The sequence below is a fragment of the Colias eurytheme genome, chromosome 1 (genome assembly GCF_061535395.1).
Source record: "Colias eurytheme isolate Ceu_HAF_F1 chromosome 1, ilColEury1 Martin Lab GWU primary, whole genome shotgun sequence".
Lineage (NCBI taxonomy): Eukaryota > Metazoa > Arthropoda > Insecta > Lepidoptera > Pieridae > Colias > Colias eurytheme.
The window spans coordinates 1,734,280-1,759,263 of NC_142980.1; the positions used below are offsets into that span (position 1 = coordinate 1,734,280).

Below are 24,984 nucleotides of genomic sequence, written 5' to 3' on the forward strand. Positions count from 1 at the left end.
AGCAGGTGGCCAATGCTAACTAATATGTTTTATTGTCAATATTTGGATATATTATCTTGGATTTGTTACGACATAGAAGGCATAGCTTTCGATTTCAGTCCGGGTTAGGTGAGCTTCTAAAAGGTAAGGTATTGTGATGCTTTTGGTTTTTAATGATATTACTTTATTCAAAGCTCGGCGAATTATTGAAAGCTCTGCGAAATATGGGTACTTATTTATATTAATTTTAAACAGATACCTATATATAAAACTATCGCCAATTATTAAAAACATTCAAGAGAATTAGAAACTATAATAGTACTTCAGTATAATGACGCGTAGGTATACTGAGATAGTCTATCATCGATCCATTTAATAAAATTTAAGAGGTTCAATGAGAACATAAAATAAACCCCTTCAATGAAAATTACCGAAGAGTATAGTCCGGGATACATCGTCCATTTTTGCAAGTGATTACTATCAAGCTAATTTTTAGTGAGTAGCTTTATTTTGATGAGATGCCCATTAATTTCATGTACGAAACTCTCGATTGTGGTAGCTTACAGAGGTAACAAGGATAACAATTTTTGATTTGACGGTTCTCAAATATTTATTACGCAATTTGTAGGACAATATGTCTGTTGAATTATATAAGTATTAAATAAGTGAAAATAAAAAAATCAGCTGGTTAGTAATCATTTATGATGACTTCGTTATCGATACACATTGGAAAGGGGGACTCTTTGATCAAACCATAGATTTTGTAGGACAAATATTTTTTCGAATAATTTAGATAATTATCTTGAGATTGAACAAAAAAAAAACATTCAGTTAGTAATTAATATTTGAGAACCATCAAATCAAAATATTTTATCCTTGTTTCCTCTGGTAGCTACCACAATCGAGAGTTTTGTACATGAAATTATTGGGCATCTCATCAAAATAAAGCTACTCACGAAAAATTAGCTTGATAGTAATCACTTGCAAAAATGGGCGATGTATCCCGGACTAGTACCTTATAAATTATTTTAGAATAAATATATTAGATTTTTAACAATAAAATATATAAAAATCATTATAAAAATCATGTATTAAATAATTCTATAATAATAATATCATCTGGGTTCGTATAATTACTTAAAATGTGTAAACAGCTCTATAGCCTTATGTATCAACAAGAACTGTATGCTTGATCTAGAACCTAATAAACATTTTTACTAATACTTTTAATAATGTATTACCCTATGGTATAAAGAGGTTTTACAAAATCGCTTTATTTGATGCAGCGTATCAACTATGTAATAAGTTAAATCATTGGAGTACTTAGGTACCTACTCTTTTAAAATTACCCATTGAGTTTATACTTGATATTTATAAAATTGAACATTCATTATCAATCAATCGACATTATTTACTCCTTCGTGTATCGACAAGATATTGTATTGGCTAATATTTGTATAGGTCGGATACCTACGATAATATCTACCTGCATTTGATGTACTGTTAAGCGTAATACGTTTCATTTATAAGTTATTTTATTCAACAATTAGTTTAGAACCATCATGACCATTATGACCATCGAAAATAATAAGTAAGTATAGTTAAAAGAAAATAAAATAAATGGTCATTATGATTATAAGGCAGATATTTTTTCACAAAGAACGCATTAGTAATATCAATGTTTACTAATTTAATTAATCACGTTTACGTTACGTTGAATTTTATTTCAATTGATAAAATTTGATGTTTTCTATACGCACTTATAATACCGAAAATGTTATTACTCCTATTTCTCATTAGGTGCCTATTTTTTATTAGACTACGCTTTTGATTTTCAATGTTTGCATGATGCTATTTTTTCCGGATTTACTTATAGTATCTTGTTATTTTCCTTCTCCATATGAAGTAAAAACTTCAATTTATTTCAAAGTTTCATTGTCGAAATGGAAAATGCAGTGTTTGCTTTGCTTGCGTTTCTTTTAATATTCCTTTACTACGCTCACGATCTGTCTTTGCACGTCTCTACCAAAGCAGTGAATTTTAATATTTTTATTATCTACTACTTAAAGATGTGTGTATTTATGAAACGGACTTTCGGACAATATTTAAACTCTTATACCGTTTAGCCCTTGTGTATCGTACAAATATTATAATTTAAAAAGTTAAATAAAAAACTGTACTTGAGCATTTCTCACATATTTGACGTGCACGAAATTAATTTAGCCAATACCCAATATTGGATCTAAATATTCTAAATATGTATTGATAAACAAATAGTTATTTTGAAATATTTACAGCTAGGATTTAGTGCTGGTTATCGGACAGAAAATTCCACTAAAAACATACTAATCTATAGATTAGAAAGACCTTAAGTGTAGGTATATTCCACAAGGTACGCGTGTATGAGTTTCTATGTACTTACGTGTTATAACTATTATTACATGCATTGCTTTCATTTTCAATCGGCTTGTATAAATAGTGGCTATGAAACATATGAAAAGCATTAGAATATAATTGTACTCTTTATAATATGATACCATTTTTTATATTTATATTTATATAAATATGGATATTGTGTCTGAAATAAAGATGTATTTATTAACGCGTGGACGAGTATTAAATGCCAATAAATTCTTATGTAGAGAAAACGTAAATATGTACCACGGGCGAAGCTGGGGCGGACCACTAGTACCAAACTGTATACATAGAAAGAACAACGAGAGTCATAAGGACTTAATAAAATAAACTATTTATCAGAGGTTGGTTCCTACCTGGGTGAACTAGCTCATTGTAGCTATATCGATTAACACTCGTTTACGAAACTTCATGGAAATCGTTGAAGCCGTTAGAAATGTAGATTAAGAAAAGTTGTAAATGCGAAAGTAAGTTTCTTTGTAATAATGGTGGCCATACACCATACTTCCTATCGTCCATTCGGCATGACGCTACCGATTGGATCAGTTAGAACTGACCATGTGTGGGAGTGGATTGGCATTATTTGGCATGATAGTTATACTTGACGGAACAATCGAATTTCGATTCTTTTGGCTTGATCATGGCGATTGGATCATGTCGATTGGACCGTGTATGGCGGTATGCGATCGTCACTTCAGTCTGGTCAAGATTTTTCGTCCAAGCTGAAGCATAGGCGCTTCGCTCGCTTGGTCGATAAATATGAAAGTATATGGATGTTTAGATGTCAACGGTTACGGATTTGGATAAGATTTGTTTGGGAGATAGATGAAGTACCAGATTACTTAACACATTGGGTACTTCTCATTAAATAGGCACATATATATAACAACAATCTTCCTGGCATATAATCCTTTTTTTGTTTCATTTTTACGAATAAAACGCTCAAAACGGCTAAAACATCGTCGTCTTCGCCCGCTTTGTCTAAAACATAATAAATTAATTATATACTTAAACTTTCCTCTTGAATCACTCTATCTATTAAAAAAACCGTATCAAAATCGGTTGCATAGTTTTAAAGATTTAAGCATACAAAGGGACATAGGGACAGAGAAAGCGACTTTGTTTTATACTATACTATGTAGTGATAGTGATACTCTAGAAACAATTGTCCAAGTCAGTACTTATTATTCTTTGATGATTTTACATTTTGTTTTATAAGCATTTTCTATAAGTTTAATACGTATCCTCGGGCTAAGAAACAACGGGCACGCGTCAATTGCATTAATTATCTTCTTGGTTCAATCCGTGTGTCACTCTCTAATTAGGGTCACTGTAGCACGCTTTGCCTGTGAGATTTTGTAATTTAATACAGTCAGTATTATTTTACCTTTGTTTTGCGAACTTAACTTTGGGCTTCACTTCACGTACAAATAATGTAGAGATTTTTAAGCTATTGCATAGCTTCTATCGTGGTTCATGAGCGCGGGGACCGAATCCAGAAATTTAGTAACGAGAAACCTCACGCTCCCCCCTCCGACGGGCGCGGAGGTGTGGCTTGAAGGCATAGCATGCAATAATAGCTTTACCGCGGAAGTCCCCGAGTGCCACACACCTTTTTTTTTTAATGATCGTAGATAGGGAAGCGCTTGACCACAATCTCGCCTGATGGAAAGCTAAGATGTAGCCTAAGTAGGTACGCGCTTCCCTAGTAGGTACCCGTTCACTCTACGCTTGAAGACACCCATATTGTACTCGTCGGGGAACACAGATTGAGAATTCTATATCGCTGTAATACATGATGTTGTTCTTTTCCTATTATAATCAGCTGTCCCGGCAAACGTTGCTGCCTTACTCTTATCCCTTAGGGGCATGAAAAATAGATGTGGCCGATTCTCAGAATCTCACTAATGCACATAAAATTTCATGACAATCGGAACAGCCGTTCCGGAGGAGTAGATATGCTAGCATTGTTACACGAGAATGTTGTGTTATAGAGATATAGAAATTAACTTAAGTATATTATGTATTATTTTATTAGGTATGTTTTTTTATATCGATAAAGCAATCCGATACAGATTTATGGATAGTAGGTGGATATCACTTAATAGTGAAATAAGCAAAAAAATATAGGTAGGTATAGTTACTAAACAAAAAAAATATTATATTAATATATAGCTATATTTTTTTTTCATAATTGAAAATTTTGTACATTACAGTACACTACAGTATATTATACGTAAAAATAAGTCGTATCCGTAATCCGGTTTAAGAATGTATAATTTGTGATAAGCCTAATTTCTAATTATTGATAAAAGTCTTCATTAAAAGTAATTAGTGTAATGCAATCATTACGTACCTAAACATTCATTACTTGCTTACTAACTTTCGCCCATGACTTTGGCCGCGCACCCATTAATAGGCAAAAATAATTCCATAATAAAAAGAAGATGTTCTCAAATAACTCACTATAAATTACAACCATGATACTTATATGTGTTTGTACTGTACAGATTATTATCAACGATCCGCCTGTATTTTTTGAAAAATTCAAATTGTTATACTTATATACTGAACCTATATAACCTATACCATAATTCTTCAATCAATCTTTCTAAATTTTGTTGTTTTAAAAAATTGAAACAAGAAATCAAATATGAAATTATTTTTTTCTTGATGAACAATTTATATAATGAATCATGGAAACATCAGCTAATCTCGTAAAACTATTGACGTATAACAAAACCAGTTATTACAAACAGGTTGATAGACAAGGTAATATAAAATCACGTTTTTGTATAAGTTCTGTTATTTAAACTTTATAAATAATTAAGATAAGGGTCAAAACTGCATATAAAAGCAAATTACTATAAGGTATGAAAAACTTTCGTCGTTTATTGGAATTCTTGTAAATCAACTTCGAAAATCTAAGCATTGTACTTAGGACTATTTTATAGAAATTTAAATAAATTAATTGTGTAACATAGTTGTCACATCTATAACCAGTAGTAATTCTACCTATCGTAGAAAAAAATAACTTCAAAAACGATCCCACTTACCTTAACAAAAGATGTACAGTAACAAGCTATTTCAACTACAACAGATAAGGTTCATTCTAGCAATTGAATTTCCCATGGTCAACAGCGAACCTACAATTTAAGACAGTACAGTCAACCTTCGAATAAACCATTCAAAAACCATACAACATTAAAATAAACCGTATCACGATCATAAATAAAGCCACAAATTCGATTACCGTACCATCAATTCAACGGCTATTGGTCCTTAATTCGATACAATTAATACCAATTCGTACGACTCTGAAGCAGAGAGTCGCTTGCGCAGACCGAGTGCCGACGTATACATTGTATGAAAATAATTGGCCGTATTCTTCTTTTGACGAGCTGTGTCCATTATGTATCGTCGAGCGTCGGCATTTGGACGAGTGTGACGCCCCAGGACGTCAGTGACAACGACAATGACTGCCTCAGACAGAGGTACGCATATTCCGTGGTGAACCGCAGGTGATGTGAAAGGAAAGGAAAGGTGTTTGTGTTTCGGTGAAGTGATGGTGGACCGTAAGTATGGGGCCAGCTGCCGCAGGTACGTATCGAACGAACGGGCGTGGCTCACAATGGCCTGTTGGACACCGCACCTTCGCGCTTAACCTTCTGGAAAGATTTGTTTTAATAAGCGATTAGATGGGATGGTATGATGAATGCTAATAGATCCTGATAGGTCCCTATTTTTAGACGCCGTTGAGGTATTGTTGAAAGTCGTAATTGATGTTGCTCGAATTTGCTTTGCGTTCGATTTAGTCATTTTAAAATGTCTTATTTTTCAGATATATTATTAATTTAATTAAAGAAATAATGAGATATTTCAATTGGGCCAATATAAGTATCTAAATGTGAAAATAACATTAATAGACCAATCGATTGTTAGCAATTTTAAACGATCATGTACCAAATCCTTAAACATAATTCATAAACTTTGCCCAAGCCCAAAAGGAATCTTAACTATTATTTCTATCACTAAAGTTCCCCCACATGTGTTGTGCAATTTCTCGGAGCTAGAATTTTTCCTTCGATCGTCGATCCAAACATAGCTAGGGGGAGGCATGCTATCTTATTCATCCGGTGTAACAATTGACAATTGTCGCGATTCAAGCAGGACTCACAAGGTTGACTGGTTCACGTGAGCATCGAGTGCCTAAAATCAAATCAAAGTATTCACTTGCCTGTCTAATTGTGCCCGTTTGCGTTTGACATTTAGCTGAAGGTAAATTTGTGCGTGGGCGCACTGTTTCCAAGATCGGTCAAGTTTGCGGTTCACGAGTACGTGTATACGCATGTACGCAGTTTTTCGTAATTTGAAAAACTGATAACATTTCTTATAATTCAGAAAAACCTATGTTTTACGTTCTTTTAGATTGTTTTAGGAATATGATATAGATTTGACTACCTACTATGCATTTTGTAATTGACAAATGACAAAACTTAAATGACAAATTAATTAGTTCAAGTAAGTTTAATGAGTAATTAATGTTGTAAATAACATTAAAAAGGTGTATCATTTACAAAATGCATTTGTCAAGTAATTTTAAAACGCGAATTTTTATCATAACATTCATACTTATTGAATATGAAGCGATACCACTCAACTCAAGATGTCGCTAGTTGTTATAACCTATTTTTTAACAGTACGTTGAATCCAAAAAATATTATATTTACCTCCAGCAAAGCACGTATACGACTTCACTATTCTCTCCTTCTTGAAAAACATAAGTCCAAAGAAAGTTATTATGATTCGCCATATTAGTATCCAAAGTAGCAGGATATAAAATTATTATGACAAGGCTCAACTCAATCTAGAGCGATGAACTTAGTCTCTTCAATCCCGAGACTTTACTAAAGTGATCTTATTGAAGTTACAAAAGGTCTTGTTATCGATACGTATACATCTTGGACTCTTATTGTATACAGAAATATCGGTGTACGATGTTTTCTTTCATACAACGGTTTTATATTATCGCTTGATTGTAAGATTGTAAATAATTACAAGCATGGCGGTCGTATATGCGTGAAATGTCATTTTGACAGCTTGTTGTTAAACAAAAGCGCGCGAAAATGTCTTTATTTACAAGTCTATTTGTTTTTGGTAAAAAGTAATGGTTATTACGAATTATAGACTACGTTAATTGTTTTTCGGTTGTCTACAATGGTAGGAGTCGTCCTCTATAATATGACATTTTCTCAGAATCTTTGTTACTGGTTTGAATAACCTTTTTAAAAAATATTTAGGTGATTTGTAGATGTTCATCCTTCGGTCATTATACCGGTTCAATGTATGGTATTTTGTTGAAATTAAATTTGCATAACGTATTTTACTTTGTTTATATAAAGTTATAATAATTATGATATTCATTGAGTAAATAATATTTATCACTTTTTAATGACCAATTTACTATGTAATTAAATTTAATATGATGAGCATACAAATAATATGAAATTCTATAAACTGGTAGAGAGCGTTCGTTGCATTATAATTTTAATTCTTGCGCTATAAATAAAATATATTGCTTTTCATTAAATTTTAATTTGCAATGCGTGCATTTGATATTTCAAAAAGTTTATCTAAATTGTATTGTAAAAGCGTAAAATATTAATCAGAAGATTAATTCATATAAATAATTAATAATAGCTTAGATATTATTTTAAATATACATTGGCATAACCTTTTAATTCTTGTAAACAGATACGATGAATTAAGATAAAATAATACAGCTTTCAATTTAAGCATTATAATTATATTAATTAAAAAACTACCAAAAGAATAAAATGGAAATTGTCATTCTTGAGCCGTATGCAAACGAGAGTCAATAAATTGTTTCTAATAATATTCTTTATCAATTCAGTAGTTAATACGGTAATATAGATTCTTACAAATGTTATTGTACGTATTATGTCTCAAATTAAATTAGATTAGACTGCTAAAATGAACTGCGCATTGAGCTACCTTATCATAACGCCTACTTATATTTATCCAATCTACTTCAATGTTAGATCTTCAAGCTTAATATAATTATGTTTTGTAGCGGGCTTTGCGTATATTTTTCATTCATATCAATAAGGCACAATATTATGTACATTCACATTTAAAATAAACTAGCTTTGGCTCGTGGTTTTACCCGTATTACTCCACTCCTATTGGTCTTACCGTGATGATATACAACCAATAGCTTATTTATAAATTGGTTATCAAACACTGAAATAATTTTTCAAATTCGACAAGTAGTTGACGAGATTAACGATTTTAATTCAAGCAAACAAACTTAAGCTTTATAATGTAGATACTAGCGGTCCGCCCCGGCCTCGCCCGTGGTACCTACATGTTTAAACTATCCTATCCTGTGATCTCTCAAGTTGGGAAGAACTGCACATGGTGTGCGAATTTTATTATAATCGGTTAAGTGGTTTAGGAGTCCATTGAGGACAAATATTGTGACACGAGATTTATATATATTAAGATAATGACTAGGAAACTAAAAATAATAAGAAAATACTTTTTGTGATCACGTAAATATACTAGAGAATAATATAATGTTTTTTAACTAATTGAGTTTTAACCGTGTTCTGCCCTCAGGCAACACTCAATATTATGAAACAACGAGAACTAAATTATTTAAAACAAATCATACTTAATCATCTTTTAACTATGTATCTTTTTTTGATTCTGTTTTTGTAACATGTTTGAAACTAAGGAAAAACGAGGAGGCACGTGTGCTTTGTTTATAATTTTTGAGCTTTTAAACTGCTTAGAAGAATAACGCGTGAAACGTTTTCGTAGTTTTAAGGAATTAATAAGATGAGTATTTATCTAATATTCATTTTAATAATTTTTCTTTTTTCATAAATTAATATTTATAATAAATTCAATAAATAAAGGAGTACATTAGTATTTATTCATAGGAAGAGGCAACAGACTATGTAAATATTATAAATTATAAATATATACTTAATATTATAAATGCGAAAGTAACTCTGTCTGTCTGGAACGCTTTCCCGCTTATACCTCTCAACTGATTTTGATGAAGTTTGGCAACCTTTAGACCCTTAGAAAGAACATACTAGGCTACCTTTTATCAAAACAGCACTCGGGGACTGCCGCGGTCAAGCTATTGCATAGCATGCCTTCAAGCCACACCTCCGAGCCCGTCGGAGTGAGGAGCGTGAGGTTTTTCGTTACGAAATTTCTGGATTCGGTCCCCGCGCTCAAGGCCCGCGATAGAAGCTATGCAATAGCTTAAAAATCTCAAAATGTAATAATACGTAGATGATAGACTACCAAATACGAAAAGCTATTTCTTAACTCGACTACACAAAATAGAGTTTTATAGTCTCAGTTCAGATTAGGTGGTTAATCCATTTGATATATTAGAATTCTAACTGTGTGATTACATTACTATATGAGCGACTAAATTACTAGTTGAGCGAATAGATTACTAAGTGAGCGACTAAATTACGCTCATCTAGAGCGACTAAAAACACTAGAATAAATTGTTCAAATAGTTATTTGATGAAACTTTCAAAAACAAATTGAACTGATAGTACCTACTCTGTCCATTATAGTATTTTTCAAAGTGATTTTTCTATTCGAAATACCTCGATTAAGATAAGGTGCCACTCAGTATAAATAAATCATATACCAAATAATGAATATAATACAAAACGTAATTTTGTCACTCAAACAATTAATATTAGGTCGCTCAAATATTATGAAGCTGCTCATTTTGTATTTTATGTAATGCAAATTAATGTTTGTTAGTTGCTGATCTATTAATTTTTCATCGCTCGCAGTCAGTCGCTCACTTAGTAATTCTGTTACCCCAAATAATTATTTTTGATAACTAAAACTTTCATTTACAGTCACTCGTTTAAATACTACCCTATATTTTTTATTAACCTAGGCGAAGACTGGTGTAAAAAATCGATGACTAAATAGGCGGTTATTCATTGCAAGCGTGCATCGATAATACGTAGAATACCAACGATAGAAAGAACTCGATATCAGCTAATATGGACTTCCGTCGCTTTTGATCAGTCAATTTCCTTCTAGTGCATTTGATGATGTGCCAACTAGCTCCGACACGCACTCGACGCAATGGAAGCAATGAGCTGCTATTTGACTTTAGTTGTAAGCGATTTGCGCGGTTTATATTAGGTTGATTTTGTATATGATTATCACAACACAGTATACACAAGGCGCTTTCCGTCGTGATAGGGTGATTCAAGAAGGTTTTTGTATAACTTATTAGGTTTTAGATAGCTCGGGCGACCGCGAACGGAAAGCTAGTGTAATGATTGGAGACTGGTTCGGATTTGGCACTGTAGGCTGTAGGATTATTGTACTTGGGTTACTGCGTTGGAGCTTTGTGACAGTTTGAAAAACTAAATTTACGTAGCACCTCTTTGTACGTATAGTGTATAAAATACAATTTTATTTTATTAAGGTTTCAATTTAAGGTACTTATGGTGGAAGTAATTGTTTCTAAATTAACCTAAATAGGTACCTACACCTAATATGTATGTAGTATGTACTAGCTTTCCGCCTGCGGCTTCGCCCCCGTTTTCACAGAAAAACCCGCATAGTTCCCGTTCCCGTGGGATTTCCGGGATAAAACCTATCCTATGTTTTAATTCAACTTCCAAGTTACTTAGTTGGTAAGAATCCTCCTTCCCCGGGGGGCGTGGGTATCTTTAGAAGATTTCCCCACATTTAAAAATAAAAAAATAAAAAAGGTAGGTATTCTCTATTCCTTAAATGTTTTTATATTACATAATTATTGCGTTTACTTTTTACCCACCTCCTTTTTTCTATTATGTTATCCCATCTTCAGTTGGTTGCCTGGAAGAAATCACTTATAAGTGATAAGGCCGCCATCTGTGCTGTGTCTTCTTTTAGTATAAGTTTTCTTTTTGTAAGTTTTTTTTGTTGGCAGTACAATAAAGTATTTAAATAAATAAATAAATAAATAAATGCATTATCCATTCTTCTCAAAAGTCTTCTTCTATAAAATATAAATATTATATAATTTATAGCTTTGAAAAGATACCATTTCTAATAAGTAAAGAATTATAGATTATATTGATAGGAAATTTTCTTATTATTATTTCCACAGATAAAGATTTTATCGTATTAGAAATTAAGATAAACATTAGTTATTATTCCCAATAAATTACATATATCGAGCGAATAGAAAATGCACACGTACCTAACTTATACGAAATATTTTATATATACTTAATTAAAAAATTAACAAAAAAAAGAACTTAAAAACATGCATAAACATGGCATAAATTCATGAAGTTATTGTATTGTCACCGATTCTTGATACGTGTACAAAGTTTGAATTAAATCCGTCCATTTAACGAGGGTCAACATTGAGTCTAAAGGCGTCAGTTACATACATGTTACATACATAGAGATGAAGCTAATAAAATCGTGTGAAAAACCCCGGCTCTAATAATAATCTAATATTAATTGTTATTTAACGATTACCTTTACTGGCACGCGTGAAACTATCAATCGAGTATACACATCGAGTATCATACTTCAATTAAAAATGTATGTCGGCCATCTTGACTTTGAAATTTGTACTAGTTTGTGTTTTATAAATCAAGCCTTTTCGTTTGATAGCCGATAGGTAGCCATATTGAAGAAGTTGTGAAACAATATCTAATTATTTTGTAGCGGCGGCCATTATAGATCGATTATCATCAAACATTTCTAAGAAAGTACCGTAAATGAACTGATTTTCAAATGAAAAAAGAAACATTGTAATCGGTTTATCTAATTGGGAGCTACGACGCCTCAGACATCGACGTCAAACATTTAATCCATACTTAATATTATAAAGCTGAAGAGCTTGCTTTTTTGTGTGAATGCACTAATCTTAGAAACTACTGGTCCGATATGAAAAATCTTTCGTTGTTATACAGCCCATACCACACGTATTTTTTTTTACAAATGTATTCATATAGAATTGATTCCGAATTCGGATCATAAAATAATAATTAAGGACAAATAAGCGTCATTGACCTCCGACAGTGTTTGTTAAGTCTTAATTTTAAAGGTTAATACATAAATTAAAAGGTTAAAGTTCTTAAAACAATATTTATTCATTCAACTAGAGTTATAAAGAACTTTTGAATCGCAAAATTATAATATTGAACACCACAGGGTTTACCTACAGTAGGTACCATAGGTTAAATGTAGGTAAGTAGAATTTGATATTTTTGGTTTTATGGCATTCAAATGGTTTATAAATTTATAAATGTAAGTAATTGTTTTTTTTTCATACAAATCAATCTAGGTATGTTATTAATTAGCTTTCCGCCCGCGTTTTCCCGTGGTTTCCCGTTCCAGTGGGAATTCCCGAATTAAACCTAGCCTATGTCCTTCCTCAGGTCTCAAGCTATCTTTGTATCAAATTTAAAATAAATTCATGCAGTACTTTTTGTATTTCAGAATTTATTTTTATTTTCCTACAATTGCCGGGGTAAATTTGGTCATTTCATTTTGTACGGCATCTGTGTCATAATATTTCAATACTGCTTTTAATCCATTATTCCGCAACGCCATACAAAAATCATGGAGACAAGGGGAAAAAATCTCTACCTGTAGGGGAGAGCGGGGATGAAAGTCACATTTTTATCTTTTTTTATGTAACTTCCAAAATACGTTGTTTAGGAATGATATTTGTATACCAAAAGATAGTGTAATTATTCTGTTACAAAATAAATAAACGTATTTTTGTGTAATATTATCAGTTGTAGAAATATTTTGTATTTTCACTCTAAAGAAAAATGTGACTTATAACCCCGGGTCAGGCATGGTTGTCACAATGCCTAGGGTAGGTAGTCACGTACTAAATAACAGGCAATTTATAAATAGAAAGTCACACTTTGGTCTTATAATTTTACGGAATAATTTTTAATTAAGAACTCTTAACCAAATGAAACCGTGTCTACGGTCTTTATTTCAGTCTGAATATTAATCAATCACAATTTTAGCAAACAATAATAATCGTGAGTCAATATAGAGTCATCAAGGACAGATGGACTTCCAGCAGGTTTGTTAGGGTGATTTTCCGGTGTTGATTGAAAATTTACGGCTAAAACAAACAACCTCAAAACGCAATTAAAGTCATCTCGCATACAGGGGGCTGGTTGATAGGTGACAACCAGCCCCCGAAAATTTGTGACAACGAGCCCCATAACACGTTTTAGGAAAATAAAATTGAAAATAAATTCCGATCAATGAATATCTAAAAAACTATACTACGATATTATAAAACACATTTCATCATCATCAAATGAACTGAAAGATTATTACTGTAAAACAAGAACGTATAATTACGAGGTTCGACACAGCAGCACAAAAATTTACTTTTGCTGTGCGAAAACAATAAACACGTGTGAGGCCCTCACGGCAGATCGGAGCGGTCTGACGCGAAGTTGGGACAGCGTTTTCACTGTATCGCTCTTGCCACGCTGTTCAACAGACTTATTCGATAGTTCAGTTTTGTGTTAAGACCGCTGTGACAAACAACCCGTGAGACAACCAAACCCGGTCTCCCCTACTTTCGGAGCACTCAGGTTAGGTCAGGTGAATCTTATTATTTTATGCTCTTATATCGTTCTAAATAGGTCACCTGGTGGTTCAAATGACCCATATACACTTCCTTATTATTTTATTTTATATAATAATTTAATATATTATTATTTCCATAATTTTTCCAACATGGGCCTGTAGTCTATAGGTACTATACACGATTAATGACGGCGAAAAAACGAAAAAAAACGGTTCAAAACAAATTTAAAGGAAATTCTATAGACCGTAATTTAAATAGACGGTAAAAAAGCTATGAATTCAATATGCTACTAACCTATGGCAATGAAGAGCGGCTGACCTTACTCAATTTAGTATTATAGTTCAACTTATAATTAGCTCATTCTGTTTACAGTTTTTATTTGAATGAGAGGATTGATTAATTTTGTAATATATATTTGGTCTAAATAAATTAAAATTAAACCTCTTTGAAGAATTAAAAAAAAAACAATAAACATGCAGTAATTTTAAGAACGTATGAATTAGGTAGATATTATTATTGAGTGACACTTATTAATCTTCTCTTCTTCTTCACTACATAGGTAGTATAAAACAAAGTCGCTTTCTCTGTCCCTATTTCCCTATGTCCCTTTGTATGCTTAAATCTTTAAAACTACGCAACGGATTTTGATGCGGTTTTTTGTAATAGATAGAGTGATTCAAGAGGAAGGTTTTAGTATATAATTTATTAGTTTTTAGACAAAGCGGGCGAAGCCGCGGGCGGTAAGCTAGTCTTATATATAAAAATGAATCGCAAAATGTGTTGGTAAGCGCATAACTCGAGAAAGGCTGAACCGATTTCGATAATTCTTTTTTTATTATATTCCTTGAAGTACGAGGATGGTTTTTATGTAGAGAAAACGTAAATATGTACCACGGGCGAAGCCGGGGCGGACCGCTAGTCTTATATATAAAAATGAATCGCAAAATGTGTTGGTAAGCGCATAACTCGAGAACGGCTGAACCGATTTCGATAATTCTTTTTTTATTATATTCCTTGAAGTACGAGGATGGTTTTTATGTAGAGAAAACGTAAATATGTACCACGGGCGAAGCCGCGGCGGACCGCTAGTTGATAATAAAATAACTTATTTAATAGATGAAAAATTATTTGCTTAATGGTTTTTGACTTCATGTTCTGTTTATAATTATTATTAACTAGTTGTTCGCTCAGGCTCTGCGCGGAGTTTTATCAGATTTTGTCAAATATAATATTATCGTAATCCAAGCGGACACAAATCCAAGAAGCAAATACATTCACCTTTTTGTGATAGATACAATAAGTAGTGTTTCACGACTTTCTTTTAAATAAATAAATAAAAAATCTTTATTTGAATTTGAAAAATCTTTAAATAGGTACGAACAAACGGTACGGTAGAAACATTCGTATTATATACGTAGTATATTATTATCTATTAGTCTGTGGTATTATCCTATCCTACTAATATTATAGGGGAGACCGGGTACAAAAGTAACGGTGGGTCGAAAGTAACAAATGCTCTCTAGATTTATCCAATGGGCGAACACCGCTAAGCCTCTGTCAGGCGATAGCCGAGAGCGTCCCCCTTAATTGTATTCATTCGCCGCGTGCGCCACGCGCTGTTAGGTTGTGTGACAGGACGCTACGTGTTTTCACGAATCAAAAGTAAGATTTTCGACATTTTTTTATTAACCGTTTACGTAGTCTTAAAAGGATGATAGAAATCTGAATGTTTGCATATCCATTCTTGATTAGAGTAATTGTACATTGCTCATAATCATTTTTATGTAGCACGTTCCGTTTTAAAGTTTTGTTGCACGTCTTGGCAAAAATATAGACGGGTACAAAAGTAACATAGCCCTATGGGTACAAAAGTAACATGTTATTTTTGTCCCATTATGATTATGTATATTTTTATGTACATCTTTACTTCAACAGAATGCCGCGACAACGCATTAGAACTACTGATCGAGGAATTACCAACACGGCTGAAGAGCATTTTGAAAGATTTATTTATTTATTTATTTATTTATTGGTTTACCAACATTTGTTTACATTTTTACAACAAAAGTTTACATACACAAAATAAACAAACATGATTAATGTAACAAACACTTACTGGCAAACACAGCATGCAAAACGTTAAACGAGTTAATTTTTAAGTACATATAAAAAGAAAATTAATAAGAACAGGAAAAAAAAAATACAGTTAATATTATCCATTAAAAGAAAAATCTTGAAAAATTTTGCGGAGTTTGCTGGGGGAGTCCGAGAAAATGTCGAAAAGCTCACAGTGTTTATTAATAGTATTGCAAAATCTTGGAACTGGAGAATTACGGCCCGAGACAGTTGTGCGAAGAGGAGGACAAAGTGGTAGCAAAACCTTACGTGGGTACCTAGAAGGCACTCTTATGTTGAGTCTTTGCAGTATTTTAGGACAATCGATTTTGTTATTAAATAATTTTGACACAAAAAGGACGTCTAGCATAATTCTACGATTATCCAAGGAAGTCATTTTAAAGAAAGAAAGTTGTTTTTTATAAGACGGTAGCTGTTTCTTTGATTTACCACTTGTAAAGACCAGGTGCAATAGAAATCTTCTTTGGATCCTTTCCACACGTAAGGAATGACACGCATAGTGTGGTCTCCAGACCACAGAGCCATATTCCAATATGCTACGGACAAGGCTGTTAAATAAAGATATTTTTGATGTCGCGTTTTGTAGACCTTTGATGTTGCGAATCAAAAAGCCCAACATTTTTGCCGCACGTGTAACGATATGGTGTATATGTGGTACGAAAGTTAATTTATTATCGAAAATGATACCTAAGTCTCTTATTTGCTCCTGCTCTTGAACGATCTCAGATTTTATAAGATAATTGTGGCGTATCAGATTTATCTTGCGTGCAAATCTTACTAAGAAGCATTTTTTAGGATTAAGGTCCATTTTATTAAAGTTGCACCAATCAACAAGCTTGTCTATGTCACTTTGTAGTTTGTAACAATCATCGATTGAGTTGATTGTTCTGCAAAACTTAAGATCGTCAGCGTACATAAAACTTTCTGAGAAAGATAACAGGTCAGGTATATCGTTAACGAAGGTGTTAAATAATATTGGGCCTAAATGCGATCCTTGAGGAACCCCAGAATTAATATTGTGTATTGTAGAGCGAAAGCCATTAACAACGACATAAAAACTCCGCTTGGACAAGTAAGAATTAAACCATTGTAAGAACTGACCTGAGATTCCATATATGTGTAACTTTTTCAATAATAATATGTGTGAAACCTTGTCAAAAGCTTTACTGAAATCGGTATAAATAACATCGACTTGCCTATTGTGGTCTAAGGAACTAGATAGACTTTCACAAAACTCCACTAAGTTAGTCGTAGTGGACCGAGATGGCAAGAATCCGTGCTGACTAAAACTAAAGAATTGCTTGAGATGATTCTGCAATAATGGGCAAATTAAGCATTCCAACACTTTACCGAAAGATGACAATATGGATATGGGTCTGTAGTTATTGATTAATTCAGAAGAACCAGTTTTATGTATTGGAACGACTTTAGCAAACTTCCATTTAGTTGGAAATACACCTGAAGACAGTGATTTGTTGTAGATTTTTAAGATGGGCCATGCCAACTGCTCCGCACACTCCACTATGAACACTGGAGGTATTCCGTCGGGACCTGCTCCCTTCCGTTTGTCTAAACTCTTCAATTTTCTTAGAACCGTCCGATAATTCAGAGTGGGGATATTTAGATGTAAATTATTATTTCCTAATTGATGGAGAATACTGGAAGCAGCACTTTGATATTTATTATATTCACTGTCGATATTAACGTCGTGTAATGTATTGTTATCACTGGTATAAACTGATGCAAAGAAGTTAGAAAACAGCTCTCAAATATGATTTCCATCCGAGGTGGTTATTGATCCATTTGTCATGGATGCAGGATAGGAGCTGCTGCCGCCCCTTTTTGACTTGATGTAGGACCAGAAAAGCTTAGGGTTACTTTGAAATTTATTTTCCAGATCTTTCATGTAGCGGGAATAGTTATCTTTTGCTAGCTTTTCGCATCTCGAACTGAGCAATTTAAGCTGCAGCTCATCACGTGGATTTTTAAAAATTTTGTACCTTCGTCTTACACGATGTTTTTCATTTAAACTGCGTATTAAACTATAATCAAACCATGGGGGAAATTTTTTAAATTTAAGTTTACGTTTTGGTACATTATCAACAATAATTTGATTTAATACAGTATAAAAGACTTCAACCATATCGTCCACTGTCCGAGAATTTGCAAATAAGTCCTTCCAATTACATTCTCCTAGCCGTTTAGATATGATTTCGTAGTTAGCTTTATGAAAATTGAAATAAGCTGTTTCTTTATTATATATGAGATTCGATTCCCTATTAAACGAAATGTTAATATCTAAAGGGGGGTGTAAAACATCTATAGTACTTAAGGGGTCCAGAGACTCAGATACAATGCACGAATTTATGTTAGACAAGACTAAATCAAGAATCCGGTTAGATTTATTGTAAACATGGTTATGTTGTTTCAAATTATTTAAGTAAATAAAATCTACTAACGGTTGATATAAACTAGGAATTTTAAATTCAGCTGTTTCATCCCCCAACATACTCCAGTCCAAGCTACTTAAATTAAAGTCACCTATTATACAGTAATGGCTGGGGCGGTAAACCTCCAGAAATTTGTTACAATCGTCCAGAAATTGCTCCAATAACGTGCGATTAACTGGTGGAGGCAAATAAGTGACGCAAATTGCCAACTGACGTGGTGGAAAAGATTTGAATGTGGGTGTATCAATAATCACCCAAAAGCTTTCTATAGATGAATGTTCAAAAAAAATTGGTTTAGATATAATTTTAGTAGAAACTGCTATCAAGACTCCACCACCATCACGTTTGCAACTTGTAGAGTCACCTCTGTCTCGCCTGTAAACAATGTATCTAGAGTCAAACAATTCACTACTGAGCACAGAACTGTTCAGCCAAGTCTCAGTTAGAACTATTACATCAAAACCGTTACACAGAACTTGTCTAGAAAAAGCGTGAGTTTTAGTTCTTAAACCACGCGTATTTTGGTAGTATAAATTCAACATTATTAATAATTATGGTCTATATACACACACACACGCACTGTAAGAAATTAATTTTCTTTAACACTTCCAAGCTTTTAACAATTATGTAATCGGAGCCATCATTTTTTCTCATGTAAATTCTACCATTTCGAATCCAAACATATCTGTAACCTATTTCCTTCGCTCTAATCCTTGTAGCCGCATGTAGCGCCTTGTTAGCGGGGGACAGATGTTCGCTGACAAAGATTGGACAGGAATTGCCTGAGACGCCGAGATGTGAACTATTTAATTTATTTTGTGGGTTCGATTTATTGAACTTCGCTATTGAGGCGAGTAACTCATCGCGAATCTTAACCGATGTTAAGTGAACTATTATTGAGCGTGGTCTATTGCTAGTTCTGTTGACTTTTGCAGTGCGTGTGCAATTGAGGATATCTTTTTCGTTCAGGTTAGATTAGAAAGATGGTGCAACAATTAGAGGCCTTGCAAAAATATAATATGTATTTGCCATGTAACATTATATAGATTTATAAAAAAATTATAAGCCGTAATACTAGTGCAGCTACCTTGCGTCGATCGAGATTTACTGATAACAAGTAAAGTAATCTACGCGACTATTTATTCGAGTGCTCTGCAGTTTATTTTCAGTTATCTCCATCAACGAGCATAATGTGAATAATTTTTTTGATAACCTTGCTGAGGTATTGTGAAAGATACCAATTTGAGCCAAAAGATACTTGGAATATGGACGAGACAGGGGTGACCACAAACCAAATTTGTAGATTAAAAAGGGATTAAACAAGTAGGTGCCATAACCTTAGCAGAGCCTGGAAAATTAGTAACTGTTGCTGTTGCCATTAATGCTCTAGGAGAACACATTCCGCTTTTTTCGTATTGCCGAGGGTCCTGTTGGTTGTGCTGGAGCTGGGAATGCTAGTGGATGGATGCGGGATGCAGAATTTTTAATTATAAAATAATGATTCCCTTAATTAATCTCATGACTTGAACTTCGAATATTATTTTTTATCGATTGTTTTGTATTATATTTGCAAGTATTATATTTAAAATACAAAAGTTTATATGTGTTATTAATACAAAGTCTTTAAACAAATAATTTGTTGATTTACCATCATAATATTGTATTAATTACCAACCCCTTTGTCTTGTTACTTTCGACCCACGACGTGTTACTTTCGACCTGCTTACGGGGTCGAAAGTAACAACTGACGATTTTTTTTTAAACTTACTTTATGAATATAAAACACTACATAATATAATAAATGTAGGTGCTAGTATAAAGAATATAAACTAAATTTATATATGGTTATATTAATTTAATGATAACAGTAACACCCAGTCAGAAATCAAGGTACAAGTACAAAGTGTTACTTTTGTACCCGGTCTCCCCTAAATGCGAAAGTTTGTGAGTATGTGTGTGTGTGTTTATTACGCTTTCACGCAAATACCTACTGAACCGATTACAATGAAATTTAGCACACATATAGACGGTAACTTGGATTAACACATAGGATAGGTTTTATCCCGGAAATCCCGCAGGAACGGAATCTATGCGGGTTTTCCTTTGAAAACGTGGGCGAAGCCGCGGGCGGGAATCTAGTAATTTATAATATTATCTGTGACATAGATTAACTAACATATTAATCCGTTAGGCACGAGCTCTTCAAATTCCATTTTTATCTTGAGAATTTATCAATCATTAATCCCCATCTAGAACATATTGTTAAATGCGTATATGCGTAAAAATATAAAAATAAAGATATAATTTTTCAACTGCTATCTTTGTTGTTAATAACGAGGCTTAACCACAGGCTTAACGAAAGTGGCCTACAATGTCGTAAAGTGCTCTTCAGGGCCCGTAGACAAAGTAACAATTAAAAAACGATAACGAAGTTAGAAAAGGAAAAATGTATGGGATTGACATTAGATAGACCACGTGATCTAACGCGGCGTATGTCAATCCCATACATTTTTGCCTTTTCTAACTTCGTTATCGTTTTTTAATTGTTACTTTGTCTAAGGCCCCAGGTATTTGTAGCCGGAAATGTTTTAGCCGACTTCAAATAAAGAGGAAATCTTGAATATTGTCATTGTAAAATATTGTGTTAATATTTATTTTTTATTGAAGTGAAAACTTCTTTAGCGGCGTTGAGCAATTTTTCTGTAATGGGTATAAAATCTTAAACTCGCGTCAGGACACGTGACCTGTTCCAAAATATCAAACATGCTCAACGCACTCCCGGAGTGCAACCCGTCTTATTTTTTCAATTGCTATATGTAGGTTGGAATGTCACTTACAATTAATTAATGACCCTATTGATGTAGGTATTGAATTAAATTTCTAACGTAAATTATTATTAATAATATAAAAATATTGTCATAATACAAAAAATGAAAGAACGAATTATCGAATAATAAAAAATTCAATTATTCTCACAATGATGTTACCCACTTACACGACAAAATATAACTAGGTTCCATAGTACATACCTTAGCTACATACAAACTATTATCAATTATGTATTTAAATTTAACTAGATGCTATACATTCCACTTTCTTCAACGTTTACAATTTTGAACCCGCGTTTTAAACGCCTAATAAACCATAATATAATATGTGCATGATTCATACGAATAAGTAGATTTCCTGGAATTGTTCATGTGTTTTTTGAATAAATTATGTAAATTATAGCCGTTGCATGCATCGCGTTGAGTTTTTGCAAAGAATCTCTACAATGTCATAATAATATACTAATATAGTGTTTGTTACGCAATTTTGCTGAATGCAATGTTGAGAAAAGCGAGAGATTTGAAATTTCGGAGACCAATCACCAAACTATTGAAAAACTAAACACCAAACTTTTGAGGTATTTTATCAAAAATAGGTACAAAATATAAAGTACCTACCTACCTACTATAAAACATTACCCTCCTGTAAAGAATTGAAAGAGCTAAAATCGTTCTAAAAATTATTTAAAAATATGGGATATAGGTTATGATACTTAATAATAATGGCTAATAAAATATTAGATGACACTTTAGTCGAATTTTCATTCATTACTATGAAAAATAAGTTTTATAAAATTTTCAGCCACACTAAAATGTTCTTTAGATCATTTTTGCGTTTAAGATGGTTTTTGGCTTCATGTTCTGTTTACATAATATTATAAATATTTCAGATTCAATATAATATTATCTTTATTCTTTACATGTGTAATCAGGGGCAAAAAATGCGTAAATTACACGCATATAATCAGATCTTAATCTTTGAATTACCTACGTGAAATATTCAATTGTTTCCTTAGTAATTAATTTACGCTTGACACAAATAAAAACAAACACACAAAGAAAAGAAAATTATTACTATCAGTTTCATAAGTGTGCATGCTGATTTGCAATCAATTACTTAATTGAAGTGTGAATCTGCAGAAACTGGAAACGACAAAGGGACAATGATATTATTGTCTTATCTTTCTTGCATTTGGCAAAGTGATTGGATATTTCATTGGGTGTTAATTTCCTAAAATTGAATGTTGCACATAAATGCACAAGTTATATTATACACACGTTATAATATTTTTAACATAGCATGTGCATTTATAAATGTGCTTAAAGAAACCGGCACGAATTATGATGTTTATTAATTAAAATGGCTTTTAGTGCTTTTTTTAATTTTACCCAACTCGACGGGAACCAGAGCATGACATCTTATTATCAATAAAGTTTTCTGCATTCTATGATCTATCACCATAGGTAGCAGTAACGGCGTTGAGTAGCCTATTATTATGATGTTGTTCCCCTATATTTCTGCAGAGTCACGTAAACATTTACTTTATTGTAGAGTGGAGTATTTTCCAGTGCTTGTTTATCTAGATTCTAGCGGAAGATAAATGTCGTCTACTCGAGTATCAATTGACCCTGGCATCAGATTAATGGAATCCACTGATTGTAATAAAATACTTTCTGTAGTTTGTAAGAACCTAAAAACTACAAGTCAATAACTGCGTTAAAAACTTCAAACTTGCACTTGCAACATTTACAAATACAGACAAAAATGCTCATAAAATAAAAACTACTGGGCCTATCCGAATAAAATTTTTATGGGACCAATTCGACACCATCCCGCATCGAACAAAAAAAGAATCACGTAAATCGGTTCAGAAACCACGGAGTAATCGGTGTACATACATAAAAAAAAAAAAAACATACCGGCCGAATTGATAACCTCCTCCTTTTTTTGAAGTCGGTTAAAAATGCAAAATTTTTATATTTTAAAACTAGTTGGAAGTCCTTTTTATAGTATAGTTTTTCAGTAATGATTCTAATCCAAATCCAGATAACCAACATCATTAAAATTCATTCAGCCGTTCTTGCTTTATAAGTAGGAGTAGAAGATGAAGTAGTAGGGGAAATACGTACAAAACGACATGTATGGACAAAATGACATAGTCCCCTTATTTCAAAATTGGCGGGTTTTAGCTACGTCTCCGCGACTGTATCACTTGACGGCAGCCATATTTATCCCGTCCGATTAGGGCCCTTCTGGCCTCCTCCACTCAAGCGACAGCTCAAGCCGAGGTTCGTGGTCCCCGTCAAGGGGGGACGCCCTTGTGCATGTCGCTACCAGGGTGAACCTTCAGTTCACCCCCGCGTCCGCGTTAAAATGTAGAAGCCCTTCTGGCTAACATTGAGAGACACCACACAAAAAAAAAAAAAAAAGCCATATTTACAATTTAAAAATTTGTATGTCATTATGTCCTTATCGTATATGTCATTTTGTCCATACTATATGGACAAAATGGTTTTTGTTATTAGTTATATTTTTCATTATTATATATTTTATTATAGATCCTACTTAATTAATAGACTGTGTTACTGATAGTCAATGAACTTAAGATGAGTATAAACGATTGAGACTGATTATAATGCCATTCAATAAATAAATATGATTGGAAAACAAAACACCCTGTCATTTTGTCCGTACTTCCCCTAAGAGTAGTTTCCTATCTATCTATCGATATTAGTTAGTTCTGTAACCAATCTTTAACACACACTCTTTCCGTTATATGTATATAGAGAAACATTGTGTTCCAGATGGGTACATTCGTAACTGCACACCACCCGCTATAGATGACTTCCCGACGGGCCTGTTCACGGAACTGCAGAGGCAGCATGGCGCGATCGTACTCCACGCCTTTATATCAATCTACCTCTTCCTGGCTCTCGCCGTGGTCTGTGACAAGTTCTTCGTTCCAGCTGTTGATAGAATATGCACAGGTACGTAGGAGTGGCCAAGTTTTCTAAACTGTAGGATTTGATTGGAAAACCAGACCTTTTGTATAATAAGCTTTAGGATTATTTACAATTAGTTGAAAACGTTTGAAGGAATTTTGGTACTAATCAATTGAGTGAACTGTATTGAATTAAACCAACCATTGGATACTATAAGTAGATGGTTGGGTAGTACATACCTACTACCTTCCTTGCTTCTCTACCCTAGTAGAGTTGTGCTACCAAAAGGATATTGGCTAAGATTTTATTCTTAACGATTGCTACTTATAGTTTTTTCCAATATATGTTATTGTTACAGCCCTAAATATGACTAATGATGTGGCCGGTGCAACATTCATGGCGGCTGCTACATCTGCACCAGAACTGTTCGTGAATGTGATTGGTACATTCATCACAGAAGGAGACATTGGTGTAGGCACCATCGTAGGTTCAGCTGTGTTTAACATACTTGCGGTCGCCGCTTGCTGTGGGATTGGTGCGGGAATGGTAATGAAATTTATGTAATTTTCAACTTAATTTT

General features: G+C 33.2%; 1 protein-coding gene across 3 annotated transcripts in view; it reads left to right on the forward strand.

The window, feature by feature from the left end:
- Positions 1-46: 46 nt before the first annotated feature.
- Positions 47-24,984, forward strand: part of zyd (sodium/potassium/calcium exchanger zydeco) — a 28,405-nt gene continuing 3,467 nt past the window's right edge. Inside the window, exons 1-3 of one of the 3 annotated variants that reach the window (XM_090120218.1) lie at positions 47-123; positions 24,267-24,449; positions 24,763-24,950. In XM_090120218.1, the coding sequence (XP_089976344.1) occupies positions 24,771-24,950 (180 nt within the window). In that variant the 5' untranslated portion in view covers positions 47-123; positions 24,267-24,449; positions 24,763-24,770. Of the gene's footprint in view, positions 124-5,709; positions 5,889-5,926; positions 5,995-24,266; positions 24,450-24,762; positions 24,951-24,984 lie in introns of those variants that run through there. The other 2 variants (XM_090120207.1, XM_090120211.1) reach the window with 2 other exon arrangements.